Source organism: Hyla sarda, chromosome 2 (genome assembly GCF_029499605.1).
Source record: "Hyla sarda isolate aHylSar1 chromosome 2, aHylSar1.hap1, whole genome shotgun sequence".
In the NCBI taxonomy this organism is placed as follows: domain Eukaryota; kingdom Metazoa; phylum Chordata; class Amphibia; order Anura; family Hylidae; genus Hyla; species Hyla sarda.
In genome coordinates this window covers 505,469,941-505,493,868 of record NC_079190.1, presented here as the reverse complement: position 1 = coordinate 505,493,868, position 23,928 = coordinate 505,469,941, and the positions used below count along the sequence as shown (strand labels likewise).

Genomic DNA, 23,928 nt, shown 5'->3' with positions numbered 1-23,928 from the left:
TAAGAGATCAGTGTGTGCAGTGTTAGGTCCCTATGGGATAACAATGATCAGTATGAGAGATCATTGTGTGCAGTTTTATAGGTCCCTATGGGATAACAATGATCAGTATAAAAGATCAGTGTGTGCAGTGTTATAGGTCCCTATGGGAAAATAATGATCAGTATAAGAGATCAGTGTGTGCAGTGTTATAGGTCCCTATGGGATAACAATGATCAGTATGAGATCGGTGTGTGCAGTTTTATAGGTCCCTATGGGATAACAATGATTAGTATGAGAGATCATTGTGTGCAGTTTTATAGGTCCCTATGGGATAACAATGATCAGTATAAAAGATCAGTGTGTGCAGTGTTATAGGTCCCTATGGGAAAATAATGATCAGTATAAGAGATCAGTGTGTGCAGTGTTATAGGTCCCTATGGGATAACAATGATCAGTATGAGATCGGTGTGTGCAGTTTTATAGGTCCCTATGGGATAACAATGATCAGTATAAGAGATCATTGTGTGCAGTTTTATAGGTCCCTATGGGATAACAATGATCAGTATAAAAGATCAGTGTGTGTGCAGTGTTATAGCCCCTATGGGATAACAATGATCTGTATAAGAGATCAGTGTGTGCAGTGTTATAGGTCCCTATGGGATAACAATGATCTGTATAAGAGATCAGTGTGTGCAGTGTTATAGGTCCCTATGGGAGCCATTACATTGCTAAAAAAAAAGTGAATAAAGATAATTTAACCCCTTCCCTAATAAAAGTTTGAATGTTTTAATGGCGTACGCGCCAAAAAATTCCACAGTCCAAAATAGTGTATTTTTGGTCACTTTTTATATCATGAAAAAATGAATAAAAAGCGATAGAAAAGTCAGTTCAGTACAAAACTTCAGATCATGGCGCAAAAAATGAGTCCTCATACCGCCCCATACGCAGAAAAATAAAAAAGTTATAGGGGTCAGAAGACGACAATTTTTAACGTATAAATTTTCCTGCATGTAGTTATGATTTTTTCCAGAAGTCCGACAAAATCAAACCTATATAAGTAGGGGATCATTTTAACCGTATGGACCTACAGAATAATGATAAGGTGTCATTTTTACCGAAAAATACACTGCGTAGAAACGGAAGCCCCCAAAAGTTACAAAATGGCGTTTATTTATTTTTTTTTCAATTTTGTCTCAAAATAATTTTTTATTCCGTTTCGCCGTAAATTTTTGGGTAAAATGACTGATGTCACTGCAAAGTAGAATTGGTGGCGCAAAAAATAAGCCATCATATGGATTTTTAAGTACTAAACTTAAAGAGTTATGATTTTTTTTAAAGATAAGGAGGAAAAAACGAAAATGGAAAAACCCTGGGTCCTTAAGGGGTTAAACAGATTTATGTTGATAATTTTAAAAGGAGGTGAATGGGAAAGTGTCTAATTACACAAGGAACACTATATTAAAAGTTTTATTTGGTGACCGGAACTCTTTAATTTACTATGCTTGCCAAATCGGCTAAAACAGGTAAGCACAAGGCATACACTAGAACCTCTGCATTATCCTATAATAGCCTATGCTGCAAAATATAAGCAATATAATAATAATAATAATTATTATTCCCGGAGTGTTTCTTTAAAAATTAGAACAACTGAAGCTTTTCTATACTTGACCTATGTTTGTGATGCTAATTGTAAGATCGTTCTTCACGGCGTCTTCTGCTCTTTTCTCTCCTTAGTTGGTCCTTTAACCATAACATTCAACAAGCCAAGGAGTTTGAAGTCGATCCAGCTGAAGAACCGCTACGTGACCTCCGGGGGATACTTCAGCCCCAGACACTGTTTTGGGAGGTACAGGACTGCTGTGATTATCCCGCACAGGAACAGAGAGTCCCACCTCCGCACCCTGCTCTACTACCTGCACCCCTTCCTGCAACGACAGCAGCTGCACTACGCCATATTCGTGGTCCATCAGGTAACACACACGTCTCGCCCATCTGGTTCCTTGCGCCCACTTTTTTTAAAAAATTATTGTCTAGGGGTGGAGTACCCCTTTTAACCAATAAACATCTTATTCCCTATCCAAAGGATAGGGGATAGGATGTCTGATCACGGGGGTCCCGCCGCTGGGGACCCCCGCGATCTCGGCTGCGGCACACCAGACATCCAGTGCACGGAGCAAACATCGCTCCGTGCCGGATGACTGGAGATGCGGAGGCTCGTGACGCCATGGTCACGCCCCCGCTCGTGACGTCACTGCCATGCCCCCTCAATGCAAGTCTATGGGAGGGGGCGTGACTGCCGTCACGCCCCCTCCCATAGACTTGCATTGAGGGGGGCGTGACCGTGATGTCACAAGCCTCCGGCGCTGAACCCGATGTTCCAAACGAACGCGAGGTGCAGAATGGGGATCACAGGGGTTCCCAGCGGCGGGACCCCTGCAATCGGACATCTTATCCCTATCCTTTGGACAGGGGATAAGATGTCTAGGGGCGGAGTACCCCTTTAAAGTGCAACTGTCGTGAAATCTGGGTGCAATAACCTGCACACAGCCTTTGACCTGTGTGCAGGTGGTGGGTATAGCAATGTTTTTACCTAATTTTTGGCGGCTTTCATGACCCCAAAAAAATGCTTTTGATCAAATCCACTGACAGTCCGATGGGCATGGCGTGAGGTACGCGATGCCCCGCCGCCGTCACGCCCACCCCCCCTGTAGGTCATTGATACACAGGTCCCAGCGCATGCGCCGTTCAGCTAATCTAACGTGCGCGCCGCTGTGTGTCATCCAGCAAGCGCTCGCTCCTGCCGCCGTCTTTCTCCTCAGTGCGCCTGCGCTGTGCTAGCTGGATGACATGCAGCGGCGCGCTCGATTAGCTGAACGGTGCATGCGCTGGGACCTGTGTATCAATGACATACAGGGGGTGGGCGTGACGGCGGCAGGGCATCGTGTGCCTCGCGCCACACCTATACGACTGTCAGTGGCTTTGTATATATATATATATATATCCCACTAGACCACCAGGGACTGTTTTTAAATGTGTCTTTAGATGCAGCTGTCAACTTTGACAATGGCGATCTAAAGGGTTAATAGTCGGCCGGGGCGATTGCTGCACGCCAAGCTATTAAAGGGGTATTCCGGTGAAAAACAGATTTGTAAGTTACTTCTATAAAAAAAAAAAAAAAAATTTAATCCTTCCAGTACTTATCAGCTGCTGAAGTTGAGTTGTTCTTTTCTGTCTGACCACAGTGCTCTCTGTCTGTCTTAGGAACTGTCCGGAGCAGGAGAGGTTTGCTATGGGGATTTGCTGCTACTCTTGACAGTTCCTGAGACAGACAGACAGGTGTCAGCAGAGAGCACTGTGGTCAGACAGAAAAGAACAACTCAACTTCAGCAGCTGATCAGTACTGGTAGGATTAAGATTTTTTTTAATAGAAGTAATTTACATATCTGTTTTAACTTTCTGGAGTTGATAAGAAAAAAAATAGTTTTTCACCGGAGTACCCCTTTATCGGCAGCCCCAGCTACTGAAATCAGCTGAGGGTCGCTGGGTATGGAGTGGGCACAAACCAGGAGCCCGCTCCATACACCCTGAGTGGCACCATCACGGATTTGATCCGTTGTGTCGCGAAGGGGTTAAAACAAAAATTTGAAACAACTTTGCAAATAGCTTGGATTGAAAATGTCTCTCCGTTTTGTGTATGCAGCTTTTATGCAGAGCAATGAAGAAAATAGCTTGTGTAAGTGCCCTGATTGTTGGCGCGGACCGCGGTGGACACATGTCCGGGTTCCGCTCCACGTAACACAGATGTCTTGCAGCCTTTTTCCTGTGTATAAATGAATTACTCGTCTATTCTTGGCGTCTGGCAGCTGACAGGGCTTCACGCCGCGCGCTGACAACTACAATACTGCAGAAGAGTTTCTCCTTAGCAAATTAATCAGAATAAATGGGGATAAATCATATTTTACCCTCACGTGATTCCCAGTGATGACTCCGTATGAACATTGTATTATTGGCCTTTATATTTGGGTCTGGTTTTTCTCCGTTCACATCTAAAGCCAAAGGATTTTCACTTCCTGCTTTAAAGGGGTATTCCGGCTTTATACATCTTATTCCCTATCCAAAGGAGAGGGGATAAGATGGATGATCACAGGGGTCCCGCCGCTGGGGACTCCCGGGATCTTGGTGCAGCCCCCCAGCATTCTGTGCCGAGCGCTGCCTCAGAGACTGGGACGTGACGTCACCGCCACGCCCCCTATTGATGTCACACTTCCCCCCCCCCCCCCCCCCCCCCTCCATTCATGTCTATGGGAGGGGGCGTGATGGCCACACCCCCTAGTGACGCTATGCCCCTCCATTCATCTCTATAGGAGGGGACGTGATGGCCACACTACCTAGTGACGCTATGCCCCTCCATTCATGTCTATGGGAGGGGGCGTGACGGCCACACCCCCTAGTGACGCTATGCCCCTCCATTCATGTTTATGGGAGGGGGCGTGACGGCCACACCCCCTAGTGACACTATGCCCCTCCATTCATTTCTATGGGAGAGGGCGTGACGGCCACACCCCCTAGTGACGCTATGCCCCTCCATTCATCTCTATAGGAGGGGACGTGATGGCCACACTACCTAGTGACGCTATGCCCCTCCATTCATGTCTATGGGAGGGGGCGTGACGGCCACACCCCCTAGTGACGCTATGCCCCTCCATTCATGTTTATGGGAGGGGGCGTGACGGCCACACCTCCTAGTGACACTATGCCCCTCCATTCATTTCTATGGGAAAGGGCGTGACGGCCACACCCCCTAGTGACGCTATGCCCCTCCATTCATGTTTATGGGAGGGGGCGTGACGGCCACACCCCCTAGTGACGCTATGCCCCTCCATTCATGTCTATGGGAGGGGGCGTGACGGCCACACTTCCTAGTGACGCTATGCCCCCTCCATTCATGTCTATGGGAGGGGGCGTGACGGCCACACCTCCTAGTGACGCTATGCCCCCTCCATTCATGTCTATGGGAGGGGGCGTGACGGCCACACCTCCTAGTGACGCTATGCCCCTCCATTCATGTTTATGGGAGGGGGCGTGACGGCCACACCCCCTAGTGACGCTATGCCCCCTCCATTCATGTCTATGGGAGGGGGCGTGACGGCCACACCTCCTAGTGACGCTATGCCGTCACGCCTCCTCCGATAGACATGAAAGGAGGGGCATAGCGTGGCGTCACTAGGGGGCTGCACCGTGATTGCGGGGGTCACCAGCAGTAAGACCCCTGCGATCATATAGCTTATCCCCTGTCCTTTAGATAAGGGGATAAGATGTATAAAGCTGGAATACCCCCTTAATAATAGCCATGCATTGTGGAGGACCAGGTACATACTGCCGGAACAGGAACGGGCCTTCCACACACTGTTCTGTAAGTAAAAATAATCACAAGATATATATCTTTGTAAGATACCGTAATGTTATCCCAAATTGTACTGTTTTCTGTATGTTTTTGTTTGAAATACTCCCGACAGGAAGTGGTGTTGTCCTCTCATTGTTAATGTGGTGTTGTCTCCAGCTGGCAAGCTACAAAGTACAGCAGCAATTTTCTAAATTTTCATGAAAATTGCAAAATCTGAAGGGACAGATGTTACAGAACTACAACTCCCAGCATGCCTGGGCAGTTTAGGCATGCTTAGAGTTGTAGTTTGGCAACTTCTAGAGGGCTACCATTTGGGCACCACTGTAATAGTGGTCTCCAAACTGTGACCCTCCAGATGTTGCAAAACTACAACTCCCAGCATGCCCAGACAGCCTTTGGCTGTCTGGGCATGCTGGGAGTTGCAGTTTGGCAACCACTAGAAGGGCAGCAGTAAATATTGCTTTACTGCCACCTTCCTTCCCCCCCACTGTCGCTTCCCTACCTGCGCCGCTGTCTCCACCGATGATCACCGGTCCCCACGGCATCTTGTCCTCAGGTACCGGCCGCCATCTTCTCCCCCGTTCTGCCCGACATCCATGGCAACCCCCTGTCGTGCGCTGCCCTTGGTCAGAATTCATTTCTGACTAATGGCAGGGGATAGGAGGAGATCGCAGTACTGCGACCTCGCTCCTATCCCTCACGATGATCAGGGCTGTCTCTGACAGCTCCGATCATCCCTATTTTCCGGGCGATGGGGTCACCAAAGACCCGATCAGCCCGGAATAGCAGAAAATTGCATGTCTGACTTGACATACGATTTCCTGCGATCGCTGACATGGGGGGGGTCTCAGGACCCCCCTAGGCGATGTGCCGGCATGCCTGCTGAATGATTTCAGCAGGCATCCCGGTCCGGTCCCCAACCGGCTAGCGGCGGGGACCGGAATTCTCACGAGCTTATGCATACGCCCCACGTCCTTAAGGACTTGAGATGCAGGGCGTATGCATACGCCCCACATCCTGAACAGGTTAAGGACTTTAAAACGGGGGCGTATGGATACGCCCGCCGTCCTTAACAGGTTAAAGTCCCATACAAGTCTATGGGAAATATATGTTACAGCATAACTTCCAAACGGCTGGAGATATTTCCATAATACTCAGTCACATGTTACTTATATGTCCCCTTAAATATAGGATAGTTAATTTAACCCTTAACTACCCCAATTTGTGAGGGTCGGGGTTTTTGTTTAAAGTCCCATTCAAATCAATGGGAAATGTATGTTCCCACATAACTTCTGTACGGCTGGAGATATTTCAATACCTGGTACACATATTACCGGTCGTGATAGGAGGTCGGGGATATATTATTCCGATATTTAGGGAAGCTTCAGAATCAGGTATTGTTACAGCATGCCACAGGCAGAGGAACAGACAGGGAATGAATACAACATGTGCTGCAGATTATTCTGCTCTGTGGAGCAATGAACTGGCAGGGCGTGAGTACAGACTGTACATCCTAATAGACATCTAGTTGTATGGATGGGTGGAGGGGGCTGTGTTTTTGTTTATACACACAAAATTCCCCCCATAACTTTTGCAGCCATTTAGTAGATAATAAACCTTTCATGTATTGCCGGCGCGTGCGCTCGCGCGGTGATAAATCCCGGTAAAGATAACAATGTTCTCCTCTCCGTTCGCTCCTCCGGTAATGGTCCGTGAAATGGTTACTGCTTCCATTACGGCGCAAGAAGATGGAGTCTCCTCTATTCTCCCCTCCATGATAACAGCAACATTTATCTTCCTTCCCAGGCCGGGAACGCAACGTTTAACCGAGCCAAGCTCCTGAACGTCGGCGTGAGAGAGGCGCTGCGCTACGACGACTGGGACTGCATAATCCTGCACGACGTGGACCTCGTTCCGGAAAACGACTGCAACCTCTATATCTGCGACGAAGATTACCCGAAACACCTCTCCAGCGCCATGGATAAGTTCCAGTACAGGTAACGCGCGCTGCGGTGCCGAGACGTGTACAGATGTAGCAGAGCTCAAGTTGTCATCTGTTGGGTCTTGGGATTAGAAGTGCGTAAGCCAAATACTATATTATAGGGCAGTGTTTTCCAACTAGGGGGCCTCCAGCTGTTGCTGGGGATGATTTCTATGTGTGAAGGAGGGGGGAGGGACTCCTGAATGACACATGCTGGGAGTTGTAGTCCCTGGTGTGTGTGTGTGTATGCTAGTGTTTGCAAACCAGTCTGCCACCAGCTGTATCAAAACTACAACTCCCAGCATGCCTGGACAGACTTTAGGCATGTTGGGAGTTGTAGTTTTGCAACAGCTGGAGGCACACTGGTTGGGAAACACTGTCCTAGCCTATTCGGCATAGACATCATGTTACACCAGTGTTTCCAAACCAGTGTGCCTCCAGCTGTTGTAAAACTACAACTCCCAGCATTCCCTGACAGCCTTTGAGCATACTGGGAGTTGTAGTTTTGCAACAGCTGTAGGCACACTGATTGGGAAACACTGACTTAGCCTATTAAGTATATTACAAACAAAGTGCATTGTTTCCCTACCAGGGTGTCTTCAGCTGTATCAAAACTACAACTCCCAGCATGCCCAGACAGCTTTTGGCTTTCCGGGCATGCTGGTAGTAGTAGTTTTGCAACACCTGGAGGCACCCTGGTTGGGAAACACTGGTGTATGCCCTATAGAGGTGTGGTGAACTACAACCCCCAGGAGACTACAGAGGCAGCATGCTGGTGTTATACCACAGACTGAAGACTCCTGAATGACGCATGCTGGGAGTTGTAGTCCCTTTTGTGTGTGTATTCCAGTGTATCCCAACCAAGGCTGATTATATTAGTGTGCTGTGTATAAGGGGCCGACCCGGGAAAATAGTAGGATGGGTAAAGGGCGGAACAAACAAACAAAAAAAGGAGCCGCCCCAAACCAGCAAGGCATGTGGCATGCTGGGATTTGTAGTTTTCAGCACCGCAAGAAACAGGAAATGGAAGCAAAGATAGAAAAACAAAGTGGGGGATAAAAAGACAACAAAGAACATAAATAGAGTAGGCGAAACAACAAGAATAGAAATGAAACAAATAGGGTAACTCACAAACAGAAAAACACGTTGACCACCGGAGTACCCCTTTAATGTTTCGTACTCCGGTAGAATGTCCCTATTGTCGTCTCATGGCGCCGTCTAGTGGATATTTGTATAACTGAATAAGATTGTTAGGAAATATTATATCAATGCCATTAGAGTAGGGGTGAGGATGAAGGTTTCCTTTAAAGTAGTTATATTCTATATATATATATATATGAGCAGTATTATAGTAGTTATATTCTTGTATATAGGAGGCAGTATTATAGTAGTTATATTCTTGTATATAGGAGGCAGTATTATAGTAGTTATATTCTTGTATATAGGAGCAGTATTATAGTAGTTATATTCTTGTATATAGGAGCAGTATTATAGTAGTTATATTCTTGTATATAGGAGCAGTATTATAGTAGTTATATTCTTGTATATAGGAGCAGTATTATAGTAGTTATATTCTTGTATATAGGAGCAGTATTATAGTAGTTATATTCTTGTATATAGGAGCAGTATTATAGTAGTTATATTCTTGTATATAGGAGCAGTATTATAGTAGTTATATTCTTGTAAATAGGGGCAGTATTATAGTAGTTATATTCTTGTATATAGGAGGCAGTATTATAGTAGTTATATTCTTGTATATAGGGGCAGTATTATAGTAGTTATATTCTTGTATATAGGAGCAGTATTATAGTAGTTATATTCTTGTATATAGGAGGCAGTATTATAGTAGTTATATTCTTGTATATAGGAGGCAGTATTATAATAGTTATATTCTTGTATATAGGGAGCAGTATTATAGTAGTTATATTCTTGTATATAGGAGCAGTATTATAGTAGTTATATTCTTGTATATAGGAGCAGTATTATAGTAGTTATATTCTTGTATATAGGAGCAGTATTATAGTAGTTATATTCTTGTATATAGGAGCAGTATTCTAGTAGTTATATTCTTGTATATAAGGAGCAGTATTATAGTAGTTATATTCTTGTATATAGGAGCAGTATTATAGTAGTTATATTCTTGTATATAGGAGCAGTATTCTAGTAGTTATATTCTTGTATATAGGAGCAGTATTCTAGTAGTTATATTCTTGTATATAGGAGCAGTATTATAGTAGTTATATTCTTGTATATAGGAGCAGTATTATAGTAGATATATTCTTGTATATAGGAGCAGTATTATAGTAGTTATATTCTTTTATATAGGAGCAGTATTATAGTAGTTATATTCTTGTATATAGGAGCAGTATTATAGTAGTTATATTCTTGTATATAGGAGCAGTATTATAGTAGTTATATTCTTTTATATAGGAGCAGTATTATAGTAGTTATATTCTTGTATATAGGAGCAGTATTATAGTAGTTATATTCTTTTATATAGGAGCAGTATTATAGTAGTTATATTCTTGTATATAGGAGCAGTATTATAGTAGTTATATTCTTGTATATAGGAGCAGTATTATAGTAGTTATATTCTTGTATATAGGAGCAGTATTATAGTAGTTATATTCTTGTATATAGGAGCAGTATAATAGTAGTTATATTCTTGTATATAGGAGCAGTATTATAGTAGTTATATTCTTGTATATAGGAGCAGTATTATAGTAGTTATATTCTTGTATATAGGAGCAGTATTATAGTAGTTATATTCTTGTAGTATTATAGTAGTTATATTCTTGTATATAGGAGCAGTATTGTAGTAGTTATATTCTTGTATATAGGGGCAGTATTGTAGTAGTTATATTCTTGTATATAGGAGCAGTATTATAGTAGTTATATTCTTGTATATAGGAGCAGTATTATAGTAGTTATATTCTTGTATATAGGAGCAGTATTATAGTAGTTATATTCTTGTATATAGGAGCAGTATTGTAGTAGTTATATTCTTGTATATAGGAGCAGTATTGTAGTAGTTATATTCTTGTATATAGGAGCAGTAGTATAGTAGTTATATTCTTGTATATAGGAGCAGTAGTATAGTAGTTATATTCTTGTATATAGGGGGCGGTATTATAGAAGTTATATTCTTGTATATAGGGGGCGGTATTATAGAAGTTATATCTGAACTGTTTTAAAGGAGATCTTCAGCGAAAAATAACGAACCCGTCTCCACAGGATAGGGGATAAGTATCTGATCACGGGGGGGGTCTAACCTGTCGCACAGTGAGGAGTACAGTTCTTGTGTCTTTTCGACGCTCCCATAGAAATGTATAGAATGGGTGCCGTCTACCCGTACTCCTCACTGCGAGTCCTGGGGTTCCGTCCCGGAGATTGTGGAGAGGCCCAGCGGTCGGATCCCCCGTGATCAGCTACTTATCCTTTGGATAGGAGATAAGTGAGTTCTCTTGTAAGTAACTGTTTGGTGCAGATGCGCAGTACTAGTCCCTGAACAGTAGGTGTCACTGCTGCTTTCTAATATTATCACTGGAGAGTTGTGAGTTAATGTTAAATGTTCTGTATACCTGCACATTCACATATATTAATTTGCAATACCAGACGTAACCTGTGGGCATTAGTGGTGCTGTTCTTGAAAGAAAGCACACGTTATTCATTCTTATGCTGATTTGTTTTTTGGGCATCATATGACAGGCTTACATTATCTTGTAGTGTTAACAGCGATGATGATATTTCTTCTCTTCCCCCTTTTCTGCAGTCTGCCATATTGGGCATATTTCGGAGGAGTGTCAGCGATAACACCAGATCAGTTCATGAGGATCAATGGATTCCCCAATACATACTGGGGCTGGGGCGGAGAGGACGACGATATTGCTATGAGGTAAAGCACTCCGGCGACTCTGCGGCCTGTCACAGGATTGAGCACTTAAAGGGATATTCCGACTATAGAAAATGTTTTGAATAAAGAGGGGGGCGCTTTAAAGGGAATGTGTCACCAAATGTGATTTTTTTTTTTTATTTCTTTTTTTTATTTTTTTTTTTTTTTAGGCTAAATAATTATTTAACATTTTTTTTTTTTTAATATTTTTGGAAATATTTTTAAAAATGTTTTACTTAAATTAAATAATAAATAATGACCAGCAGAGGGAGGTAACATGAGGCATCTGGTAAAAGCAAGCAAATTGTCTGCTGCAAATTAGACCTCGCCCGTCTACCTTCCTCTTCTGTCTGTGTGCAAAAGGGGAGGGGGTTTTGTATATTTTTTTTTTTTTCAATTCCACTGTCACCATTTTGTTGGTGTTTGAAGAGTGGTAAAGAACAGACTAGATGTCTCTTGATAGGTCACAGCCCCTCAGGGACTTCAAGAAAATGGCTCTGGCTCCCCCTTTCATTTCACCTAGCCTGTGCTATGCACATGTGCAATAAGCAGTAGGGATCGACCGATATCGTTTTTTTAGGGCCAATACTGATAATCGGTGGAGGTTAGGGCCGATAGCCAATAACTTATACCGATATTCCGGTATAAGTTATCGGCTATTTATCCCCCCGCAACACTGCTGCAGATCATTGATTTAAAGCGGGCGCTTTAAATCAATGCACTGCAGTTGCTTTTGCGGTGCCATAGGCCGCCACCACCACCCGCTTCTCTCCCCCTGCCTGTCTGGGGGTCCTGAGACCTATCACCGCCACCGCTCCCCCCGCCGTGCCGCACCGCGCCTAGGGGTGCCTCCAGCTGTTGCAAAACTACTACTCCCAGCATGCCCGGACAGCCGTTGGCTGTCCGGGCATGTTGGGAGTTGTAGTTTTTACAACAGCTGGAGGGCCTACTGTAGGTTTAGTATATTATACAGACCCCTGTCCATCCCAGAACCCTGAATCACCTTCCCAGTTGCTGCAGGGACCGTCCGGGGAGGGTGGTCCGGGCCATCCATCCTTCCTGTAGTGTCCTGCGGCATTCCGGGTGGAGGGTGAACCGGTCCGGGCTGTCCTTCTTCTCCGGGGGTCCTCTTCTCCACTCCGGGCAGGCTCCGGCCTAGTAATGCTGCATAGACACCGCTGTGCAGCAACGCACCTGACGTCACGGCGTAGCGGCGTCTATGCAGCGTACTAGGCCGGAGCCTGGCCGGAGCCTGCCCGGAGTGGAGAAGATGACCCCCGGAGAAGGACAGCCCGGACCAGTTCACCCTCCACCCGGAATGCCGCCGGACACTACAGGAAGGATGGATGGCCCGGACCACCCCCATTACAGGTAAGTTTAATTTTTTTTTTTGACTCGGAGGGTGGGGGAGGGGCCCGACCGGTATAGCGGTATGGGCAAAAATCCATACCGTGGGAGAAAAAAAACCGGTATCCGGTTTATCCTGGTATACCGCCCAGCACTACGGTGGGGGGGTGCGACGCGGTCAGGTGGGTTGTGGGGCGGTCGCGGGGGGGGGGGGGGGGGCGCGCTTGCGGTGCGGCGGGTCGGGGGGGTTCGCGGTGCGGGGGTGGGGCATTATCGGCTTATCGGCAAGGTAATTGCCGATACCGATAATTACCAAAATCTTGATTATCGGCCATACTGATAATCGGTGGATCCCTAGTAAGCAGCCCATGCTTTACTATGACTACCAACAACAATTTAACCCAAAGGGTTAACAAAAACCTGATATTCCATGTGCTAGAATAAAACTTAACTTTTATTATAGAAAAAAAATGAAATAATGAAACTTGTGAGACACACAATTAAAATCACAACTCCGATGTACATATCCAATCAATTGTGATATGTTAGTCAGATACACTATATAGTGATTTCTTAGCTCCGACCTATTAGAAAACGTTTATATGTCTTCGTCTGGGATGAACCATCCCCAATAAGCCTATAACACTCATTCAGTGATGGTATTAATTTGAATCCCTCCCAGGGTTTAACCCTTTCTCATGGGAGTATGGATAATAAATGACCGTCATATATGAATCCCGAACAGGGAAATGACGGTCATTAAAGATAATATCTCTTGGAGCTCTCCCAGGGAGTTTGGTCTTATCCAATAGATATTCCTTAATAATAATCCATCAACAGAATGTTTATATATAGACCAAGTCACACCACTGTGCGCCGTGGGTACGGGTCCAGAATAGATCTGGAGTCATTATGAATGAGGCTATATTAGGATATTACATGGAGATGCTGATTAAAACCATAAACTGTCACACCCCAACATGTTTCGCCACTCTTGTGGCTTTGTCAAGGAGAATGGCTCCTTGACAAAGCCACAAGAGTGGCGAAACATGTTAGTATAGTGTATCTGACTAACATATCACAATTGATCGGATATGTACATCGGAGTTGTGATTTTAATTGTGTGTCTCACAAGTTTCATTATTTCATTTTTTTTCTATAATAAAAGTTACGTTTTATTCTAGCACATGGAATATCAGGTTTTTGTTAACCCTTTGGGTTAAATTGTTGTTGGTAGCCCTATACCTGCCATGTGCTTTTTGGCCATTTTCTGAGTAGCATGCTTTACTATGAGACACTCTTAAAGGGGTACTCAGCGTTTGGAACAAACTGTTCCGAAGGCTGGAGCCGGCGCCGGGAGCTTGTGACATCACAGTCCCGCCTCATCATGACATCAAGCCCCGCCCCCTCAATGCAAGTCTATGGGAGGGGGCGTGACATCCGGGGTGGGGCATCATGAGGGGGCGGGGCTATGACGTCACAAGCTCCCGGCTCCAGCGTTCGGAACAGTTTGTTCCAAACGCTGAGCAGCGGAGTACCCCTTTAACTTTCTTATGCCCTGTGCCTGCCATAAAGCAACTGTGTAGGTGTTGTGAAGTGACACACCACAAAGAGGCTACATCAATGGCAGCCCCCAGTAAACACTTTATTAATAAATAACATTAAAACTACATTGTCCTAAAACTAAATACATAAATGAAATGCTTTATTTTGATAGAATAACTTTATTTAAAAAAAAAAAAAAAAATGGTGACACATTCCCTTTAAGCCCTTTTCATTGTTTGCTCTTTTCCCCCCTTCCAGTAGCCAAAACTCTATTGTACTGTGTAATGATCTAAAGATTGCAGATAATAATCCCCTGTCCGCACAAAAATTTGTAAAAAATAAGTTAATAAATATGAATTAACCCTTTTCCTAATAAAAGTTTGAATCACTCCCCCCCCCCCCCCCTTTTCCCATTTTTTTTTAAATCAAATCAAATAATGTAAAAAAAGATAAACATGAACATAAGGTATCGCCACGTGCGTAAATGTCCTAGACGGTGGTCTCCAACTGTGCGCCTCCAGATGTTACAAAAGTACAACTCCCAGCATGGACTGACAGACCGTGAATGCTGTTGTAGTTTTGTAACAGCTGAAGGCACACCGGTGGGGAAACACTGAGTTAGTCTTTTACCTAACTCATCGTTTCCCCACCAGTGTGCCTCCAGCTGTGGCAAAACTACAACTTCCAGCATGTACGGTGTGTTTACAGTGAGTTTCCTGCTGCAAAAATATGCCGCAGCTCAAACTCTCTGTAAACCATACCGTGTGCATGTACCCTAAAAGCACTACCCTACACAAAATAAAGGGTAAAACACTAAATATACATACCCCCATAAACAGTAAAAATGCCTCGTACGTCACTGTTTTCTAAAACAACAACTCCCAGCATTGCCGGAGAGCCATTGACTGTCCAGACATGCTGGCAGTTTTGCAACAGCTGGAGGCACCCTGCTTGGGAAACACAGCCATAGGGTATTTATGCTGGAGGAGGCAAACGCCGTTCTTGTATTCAGGTCTGCCCCATGCAAATCCCAGATTTAGGCCTTGAAGGGGTATTCCAGTAAAAAACTTTATTTATGTATTTATTTTTTTGTTTACATCAACTGGCTCCAGAAAGTTAAACAGATTTGTAAATTACTTCTGTTAAAAAATCTTAATCCTTCCAATAATTATCAGCTGCTGAAGTTGAGTTGTCCTTATCTGCCTGGCAACAGTGCTCTCTGCTGACATCTCTGCTTGTCTCGGGAACTGCACTGAGTAGAAGAGGTTTGCTATGGGGATTTGCTTCTACTCAGGTTCCCAAGACAGGTGTCATCAGAGAGCACTTAGACAGAAAAGAACAACTCAACTTCAGCAGCTCGTAAGTACTGAAATGATAAAAGAATGTTAATAGAAGTCATTTACAAATCTGTTTAACTTTCTGGAGAAAAAAGTTTTTTTTCCTGGATAACCCCTTTAAATGCACATGGTGCTCTCCCTCCGGAGCCCTGTCTTATTTCAAAGCAACATTTTAGGGCCACATATGGGGTATTTCCGTACTCGGGAGAAATTGCGTTACAAATTTTGGGAGGCTTTTGCTCCTTTTAACCCTTATGAAAAGGAAAAGTTGGGGTCTACTCCAGCATGTTAGTGTAAAAAATTTAATTTTTTACACTAACATGCTGTTGTTGCCCCATACTTTTCTTTTTCACAAGAGTTAAAAGGAGCAAAATATCCCCAAAATTTGTAACTTCAAAAGAACCTGTCACCAAATAAACTGTTCTCAACTACCTCAGGCTATGTTCCCTAACTACTCCTAACACCCCTCCTACCCTTAAAAAAATTTCAGAGCTTTAAAAAGCTGTGTATCTTACCTTTCTTCTTGCTCAAATAGTGCAATCTCCCAGCAGGAGAAAATGGGAGTTTCCCAGCAGGCATGACATCACTGAAGCCTGCTGGGGACTACTTCCGCCCTCACATTGTTACAGAGCTGTGATGAATAGACCTCAGGCTCTGCATGTTTCAGTCTGTGTTGCAATCAGTGAGGCTCTCCTGTAGGTTTCAGTCTGTGCAGCTTTCTGTGAGAATCTGTGGAGCTTTCATTTTCTGTGCAGCTGTCACTAAAGCTTTTTCCCCCCCCTGGAATACCCCTTTAACTCCTTAACGACCACGGACATAAATGTACGTCCTGGTGCGGAGGTACTTAGCGCACCAGGATGTACCTTAACGTCCTGTGTATGACCGCGAGCATCGGAGCGTTATTCGCGTCATACACTGCAGGTCCCGGCTGCTATCAGCAGCTGGGTACCCGCTGGTAATGGCCGACATCCACGATCGCGTGGATGTCCGCCATGAACCCCTCAGATATGTCAGATATGCGCATGTTAAAATAGATGATCGGATCGGCCGCAGCGCTGCCGCAGGGATCCGATCATCTGTAATGGCGGACGGAGGTCCCCTCACCTGCCTCCGTCTGTCTCCCGGCGTCTCCTGCTCTGGTCTGAGATCAAGCAGACCAGAGCAGGAGAAAGCCCATAATACTGATCAGTGCTCTATCCTATACATAGCACTGAACAGTATTAGCAATCAACTAATTGCTATGAATAGTCCCCTATGGAGACATAAAATGTGTACAAAATAAAATAAATAAATAAAATTTGAAAAATGTCAAAATGTAAAGTAAAAAAGAAAAGAAAAATCCCCTCCCCCAATAAAAATGAAAATTGTCCCCTTTTCCCATTTTACCCCCATAAACATATTTGGTATCACCGCGCGCGTAAATGTCCGATCTTTCAAAATATAATGTTAACGATCCCGTACGGTGAACAGCGTAAATGTAAAAAATTAAGCCCAAAAATGCTGCTTTTTTGTCACATTTTATTCCCCAAATTTTTTATAAAAAGTGATCTATAAGTTTTATATATGCAAATGTGGTATCAATAAAAAGTACAGATTACGGCACAAAGAAATGAGCCCTCATACCGCCCTATATATGGAAAAAGAAAAAAGTTATAAGTTGTCAAAATAGGATCATGTTAGATTACTGATTTTGTACAAAAAGTTTGAGATTTTTGTAAGTGGCACAAAAATATAAAAGTATCTCGCCATGGGTATCATTTTTATCGTATTTACCCACAGAATAAAGAACACATGTCATTTCTACCGTAAATTGTACAGTGTGAAAACAAAACCCTCCAAAATGTGCAAAATTGTGGTTTTAATTTAAATTTCCTCCCTAAAAAAAATGTTTTTGGGGTTCGCCGTACATTTTATGGTAAAATGAGAGGTTTCCTTACAAAGCACAATTGGTCACGCAAAAAACAAGCCCTTATATGGGTCTGTAGATGGAAGTATAAAGGAGTTATGGATTTTAGAAGGCGAGGAGGAAAAAACGAAATCTGGGCTTTGTCCCTAAGAGGTTAAAAAATAGGAAAAGGGGGGTGATCCCAACTTTTATTAGGGAAGGGTTAATGCACTTTTATTATCTTTTTTTCACATCTTTTGGCAATTTTTTTTTTTTTTAGTTTAGACTATAAGATGCATCTTTTGATTCCATATACTGGTATGAAGCGCTTTCAGCTTGTGAGCAGTGTTTCCCAACTAGCGTGCCTCCAGCTGTTGCAAAATGACAACGTGCTGGGAGTTGTACTTTGCAACAGCTGGAGGCACGCTAGTTGCATAGCACTGGCTTAGAGCATGCATCACGGCTTGTAATGGTGTAATCATTTGTAATAGTGTTTTTTTTTGGTTTGGATAAGGATTCGTCTTTCGGGAATGAGTATCAGTCGGACGCCATTGAGCCTCGGCCGATATAAAATGATCCCACATGACCGGGACTCCGGCAACGAGGAAAACTCTCACAGGTAAACGTGACTCAGAAGTGATTTTAGTCAGAAGTCAATTATGCGGCCGCCCACCAGGGGGTGTAGATTTACGGGTTCCCCCCCCCCTTCCAGATCTTCCTCCCCTCATAGCCATAACGGAAAAGTAGCTACAAAGAGTGTCTCCTACTCTGGAGGACCCGGGGCATCCATGCTTTACCCAGACAGCTGTGTAATACCAAACTCCTCCAGTGGTGGCACTGCAGAAGAATGAGACACTTGTAGACTCACTGGAAAATTAGCTGAGCTCAGCTGCCCGGTCACGTGACTCTGACAGTAGGGCAGTGTTAACTTGCTGACTCTTTTCAGAGACACCATAAGAACTAGACTGTAGGGCGGAGTTAACTTGCTGACTCTTTTCAGAGAAACCATAAGAAGTAGACAGTAGGGCGGAGTTAACTTGCTGACTCTTTTCAGAGACACCATAAGTAGTAGACAGTAGGGCGGAGTTAACTTGCTGACTCTTTTCAGAGACACCATAAGTAGTAGACAGTAGGGCGGAGTTAACTTGCTGACTCTTTTCAGAGACACCATAAGAACTATCTGATAGGTAAGAATCTCAGATCTGATGTTTGTTTTGTCCTCCTTCCTTTCCTCTCGTAGATACAATCAGTTAAGAAAGGCGAGAACGACCTGGAAAGAAGACGGAATGAATTCCTTAGAGTTCCGTCTACTTTCCAGGGAGAGGACTCAACTTTACACCAACCTCTCGGTGGACATTGGTGACGCTCCGGAGATGCCGACCGAACCGAACAGGTGGAGCATATTTTAGCCCTTGTTAAGGACTGGACTGAACCATTGGAAAGCATCCAAGGGGGGTGAGGTTTTGAGCCCCCTTGTGCCTCATGAAGAGGTTTCGGACCGGTTGGTGGTCCTCAGCCCATAGTGTTGGCCACTAGATCACTGGCCTTCACCGCAACGGGTGCTGCCTCCTCACTAGTCCCCTTGGACCTTCTCTAAACCAGTGTTCCCCAAACCTGTGTCTCTCAGGGCATGATGGGAGTCGTAGTTTTGCAACTACTGGAAAGCCACAGGTTTTTGGGAACTTTGCTCAAGGCTACAAGATGTTGGAAGGAAAAAAAAAACAAAACTTACTGACTATTTAAGAAACGCAGATCACATGATCATCAACACGAGCGGATGTAGTGACCACACATTGAAGATCCAAGCGCTATTCCGTTCCGCCTCAACGCGGAATGCTACCTATTCCCAATAATCCGTAATAAACTTTTTCTGTGTTGCATAGTGCATAAAAAAGTGCTCCTTTTCCTCAGTATTTCCCCTCGTCCTTCCCTGTGTGTCATCCTCTGACGTAGCGATTTTATTAATTAATTTTATTTAGTCATTTTGAGTCTATAGCGGGTGTTCAGGCCTATGTGTTTCCATGGTAACAGACTACCAATGAACGGTGTAGTCTGATCCAGCAGTCTCACACTTGTCTCCATCTGTTTCCAACTTCTTGGTAACTTGCTGAATGTACATTAGCATAATGAGCTTCCTAGCGTTTTGTGTCTATAGTTACTAAGCCGACCGATGCGTCTCCATGGCGACAGACTACAAATAAACTGTGTAGTCTGATCCTGCAGTCATTCTTTCTTCCATGAGTTGTCTATACCAACATAGATTCAGGACATTAAGAAGACAGCTGATGGGAGAAAGAATGACTGCAGGATCCGACTACGCTGTTTGTTTGTAGTCTGTTACCATGGAGACGCAAAGGTTTGCAATGGCAACGATACAAAACAGTTAGGGAATTCAATACGCTGCCGGCTTATGTTAATGTACATTCAGGAACAGACGGAAGAAAGTATACGGCTACACGGTGTTCGCTCTCTGTAAAAATTTTCTATTGCTTTGGGTCTACAGCTCCGATGCAGGCCCATGCGTCTCCATGGTAACAGACGGCTAGTAAACATGTAGTCCGATTCTGCCCTCCCATCAGTCAGGTGGCTTCTTCTTGGTAATCTACTGAATGAATGTTAGCAAAATGGAAGAAAGTGGGAGACTGCAGGATCAGACTACACTTGTGTTGCTTGTAGTCTGTTACCATGGAAACACATAGGTTTGCATAGCAACTGTAGACACGAAACAATAGGAACATTTTTAATTAAAACCTATTAAAAAGTTTTGACAATTTTTATTTTAGATTCATTGGAACAATGTGTGTATGTGTCATAGATAGATGGATAGATAGATAATATTTTTTATTTTTTCTTGGAAAGGTGACATAGCCTTAAAGGGGTGCTCCGGCTCTTAGACATCTTATCCCCTATCCAAAGGATAGGGGATAAGATGCCTGATCGCGGGGGTCCCGCCGCTGGGAACCCCCTGATCTTGCACGCAGCACCCGGTTAGAATCAGTCCCCTTGCACGTTCGCTCCGGGTCTGATGACTGCCGATCACGGGGGTGGAGTATTGTGACATCACGGCTCCGCCCCCTTGTGACATCACGCTCCGTCCTCTGAATGCAAGCCTATGTGAGGCGGCGTGACAGCTGTCACGCCCCCTCACATAGGCTTGCATTGAGGGGGCGGAGCGTGTCGCCACACGGGGGCGGGGCTGTGACGTCACAATACTCCACCCCTGTGATCACCAGTAATCAGACGCAGAGCGAACGTGCTTCGGGGGCTGATGATAACGGGGTGCCGCGTGCAAGATCAGGGGGTTCCCAGCGATCAGGCAACTTATCCCCTATCCTTTGGATAGGGGATAAGATGTCTTAGCGTCGGAGTACCCCTTTAAGGTCAGTGTTTCCCAACGAGGGTGCCTCCAGCTGTTGGCATGCTCGGAGTTGTAGTTTTGCAACAGCTGGGGACGCACCATTAAATGGGGATTGTTTTTCGAATCTGGATATATCTGCGGAGTGACTACCCGTATAGCAACCATTGGTGGTTATCACCGCCACCCAGAGGACGGCTTGGGCGCTAGGGGCGGGGCTTATTTTCCTTTTATTCTAATAGAGCCACGAGTGCCTTGATGATTCCTGTGTTCCTTGCTCCGTTATCACATCCTATTTCTTTTGAGAAAAAAAAATGTATTATTTAATATAAATTATAATACTTTTGTTTTGCCGTGAAGTTTTCTTAATTATTTTTATTATTGTAACATCCAATTTTGTTCCTATTTATGGTGTGATAATAAAGAGATTCTATTTTCTATTTTTTCGGACCCTATAGGTGTTTTTGTTCCTCCTCACTGTTGGTTTTATTACGTGTAATAGTAATCTGTATAGTTTTCAGTAGAGTTATGCACACTTTAAAACAGCGGCCCTCCAGATGTTGCAAAACTACAATTCCCAGCATGCCCGGACAGCCGTTGGCTGTCCGGGCATGCTGGGAGTTGTAGTTTTGCAACATCTGGAGGGCCACAGTTTGAAGACCGCTGCTTTAGAACAATGTTCCCCAACCAGGGTGCCTCCAGAATGCTCCCAGCATGCCCGGACAGCCTGACCCATAGAGAAAGAAGCAGCAGTATACAGATAGAGCTGGAGGAGAGATGTATAACTACTATATAGCCTGATCCATTAGACTTAGCAGCAGTATACAGATAGAGCTGGAGGGAAGGTGTATAACTACTATATATATCCTGATCCCATAGAGATAGCAGCAGTATACAGATAGAGCTGAAGGGGAGGTGTATAACTACTATATATATATCTATATATATCCTGATCCCATAGAGATAGCAGCAGTATACAGATAGAGCTGGAGGAGAGATGTATAACTACTATATAGCCTGATCCATTAGACATAGCAGCAGTATACAGAGAGCTGAAGGGAAGGTGTATAACTACTATATATCCTGATCCCATAGAGATAGCAGCAGTATACAGATAGAGCTGGAGGGGAGGTGTATAACTTTCTATCCTGATCCCATAGACATAGCAGCAGTATACAGATAGAGCTGGAGGGGAGGTGTATAACTACTATATATCCTGATCCCATAGAGATAGCAGCAGTATACAGATAGAGCTGAAGGGGAGGTGTATAACTACTATATATATATATCTATATATATATCCTGATCCCATAGAGATAGCAGCAGTATACAGATAGAGCTGGAGGGGAGGTGTATAACTTTCTATCCTGATCCCATAGACATAGCAGCAGTATACAGATAGAACTGGAGAAGAGGTGTATAACTACTTTATCTGTATACTGCTGCTATGTCTATGGGATCAGGATATAAAGTAGTTATACACCTCTTCTCCAGCTCTATCTGTATACTGCTGCTATCTCTATGGGATCAGGATATAGAGCTGGAGAAGAGGTGTATAATTACTTTATATCCTGATCCCATAGACATAGCAGCAGTATACAGATAGAGCTGGAGGGGTCTGGGAGTTAGCAGGAGGGATCTGATAGGTGATGATGTCATCCTGTAGTTCACAGGAAGTCAGCTGACTCTGCTTTCTCTGACACATTCAACACTGATTTTCTGGGGGCTGGCCTGGTGGTCACATGGCACAGTTACAGTAATAAAACACATGGATACAGATGGCGCTGTAGGACTAGTGATGGTGAATATGATATAGGCAAAAATCAATCAATCCCCATTCACTCAATAGGGTTCTCCAGGAGAAGACAGACAGGTCTTCAGACCCTTTCACGATGCACCAGGATTGGCCGCACCTAGTGGTGAGTGACTTTATGCAGACGCCATCGGAACACACGACACCTCCTACACCTCTTATGATTTGTAACTATAAGGTGCGGTGATGACCAATTTATAGAGAGAGGGAATACCCAGAGGAGGGAATCCTGACCCAAGATGTCTGAACATGGCCTAATGACAACATCCAAAACTATCACCAGAATCGGCTCAGTCATCTCCCGAAATACCCGAACAGGACGTTTACTCTCTGCATAAAGAAGTATGTCGGAAAAATAGTGCAGCCATGGTAAGTTACAGGGGATGGATATAGCTTCTATATATCCTGATCCCATACAGATATCAGCAGTATACAGATAGAGCTGGAGGGGAGGTATATAACTACTATATATCCTGATCCCATAGAGATAGCAGCAGTATACAGATAGAGCCGGATTGGAGGTGTATAACTACTATATATCCTGATCCCATAGAGATAGCAGCAGTATACAGATAGAGCTGGAGGGGAGGTGTATAACTACTATATATCCTGATCACATAGAGATAGCAGCAGTATACAGATAGAGCTGGAGGGGAGGTGTATAACTACTATGTATCCTGATCCCATAGAGATAGCAGCAGTATACAGATAGAGGTGGAGGAGAGGTGTATAACTACTATATATCCTGATCCCATAGAGATAGCAGCAGTATACAGATAGAGGTGGAGGAGAGGTGTATAACTACTATATATACTGATCCCATAGAGATAGCAGCAGCAGTATACAGATAGAGCTGGAGGGGAGGTGTATAACTACTATGTATCCTGATCACATAGAGAGAGCAGCAGTATACAGATAGAGCTGGAGGGGAGGTGAATAACTACTGTATATCCTGATCCCAGAGAGATGGCAGCAGTATACAGATAGAGCTGGAGGATGTGTATAATGTCTATATAGAAGAGGAGGGGCTGAGTGTTTTGTGGATAAGGATTGAGTATAAATTGTTTTCTATCCATGTAAATCTCTGCTTATTCTAAGCCAATAAGTAGTCCTGTGGGCCGTCCAGCTCAGTGATTGACAGCTCCCTCTATATGTACCATTATACAGATAGCTGTCAATCACTGGGTAGTACCGCCCAATTGACTACTTAGCCCAGAAAGAGCAAAAATGTGGGTGATCCTGGCATCTCTTACAGTCCAGGATGTGATGCTCTGCAGATCCGCCCGTCATCCCCGCTCCGGCTTTGGGATCCAGGTCACTGACCCTGATAATTGGTTCAAATAAGAAGAACAATAATGAGTCCAACTACCTGGAAAATGATTTCATATAA

General features: G+C 44.1%; 1 protein-coding gene across 4 annotated transcripts in view; it reads left to right on the top strand.

Annotated features, from left to right (window-relative positions):
• Nucleotides 1–20,336, top strand: part of LOC130357269 (beta-1,4-galactosyltransferase 3-like) — a 50,359-nt gene extending 30,023 nt beyond the window's left edge. For all 4 annotated transcript variants that reach the window (XM_056559895.1, XM_056559896.1, XM_056559898.1 and 1 more), the window contains exons 3-7: nucleotides 1,714–1,949; nucleotides 7,190–7,380; nucleotides 11,137–11,259; nucleotides 17,885–17,989; nucleotides 18,611–20,336. In XM_056559895.1, the coding sequence (XP_056415870.1) occupies nucleotides 1,714–1,949; nucleotides 7,190–7,380; nucleotides 11,137–11,259; nucleotides 17,885–17,989; nucleotides 18,611–18,779 (824 nt within the window). In that variant the 3' untranslated portion in view covers nucleotides 18,780–20,336. The remainder of the gene's footprint in view (nucleotides 1–1,713; nucleotides 1,950–7,189; nucleotides 7,381–11,136; nucleotides 11,260–17,884; nucleotides 17,990–18,610) is intronic.
• Nucleotides 20,337–23,928: the final 3,592 nt, after the last annotated feature.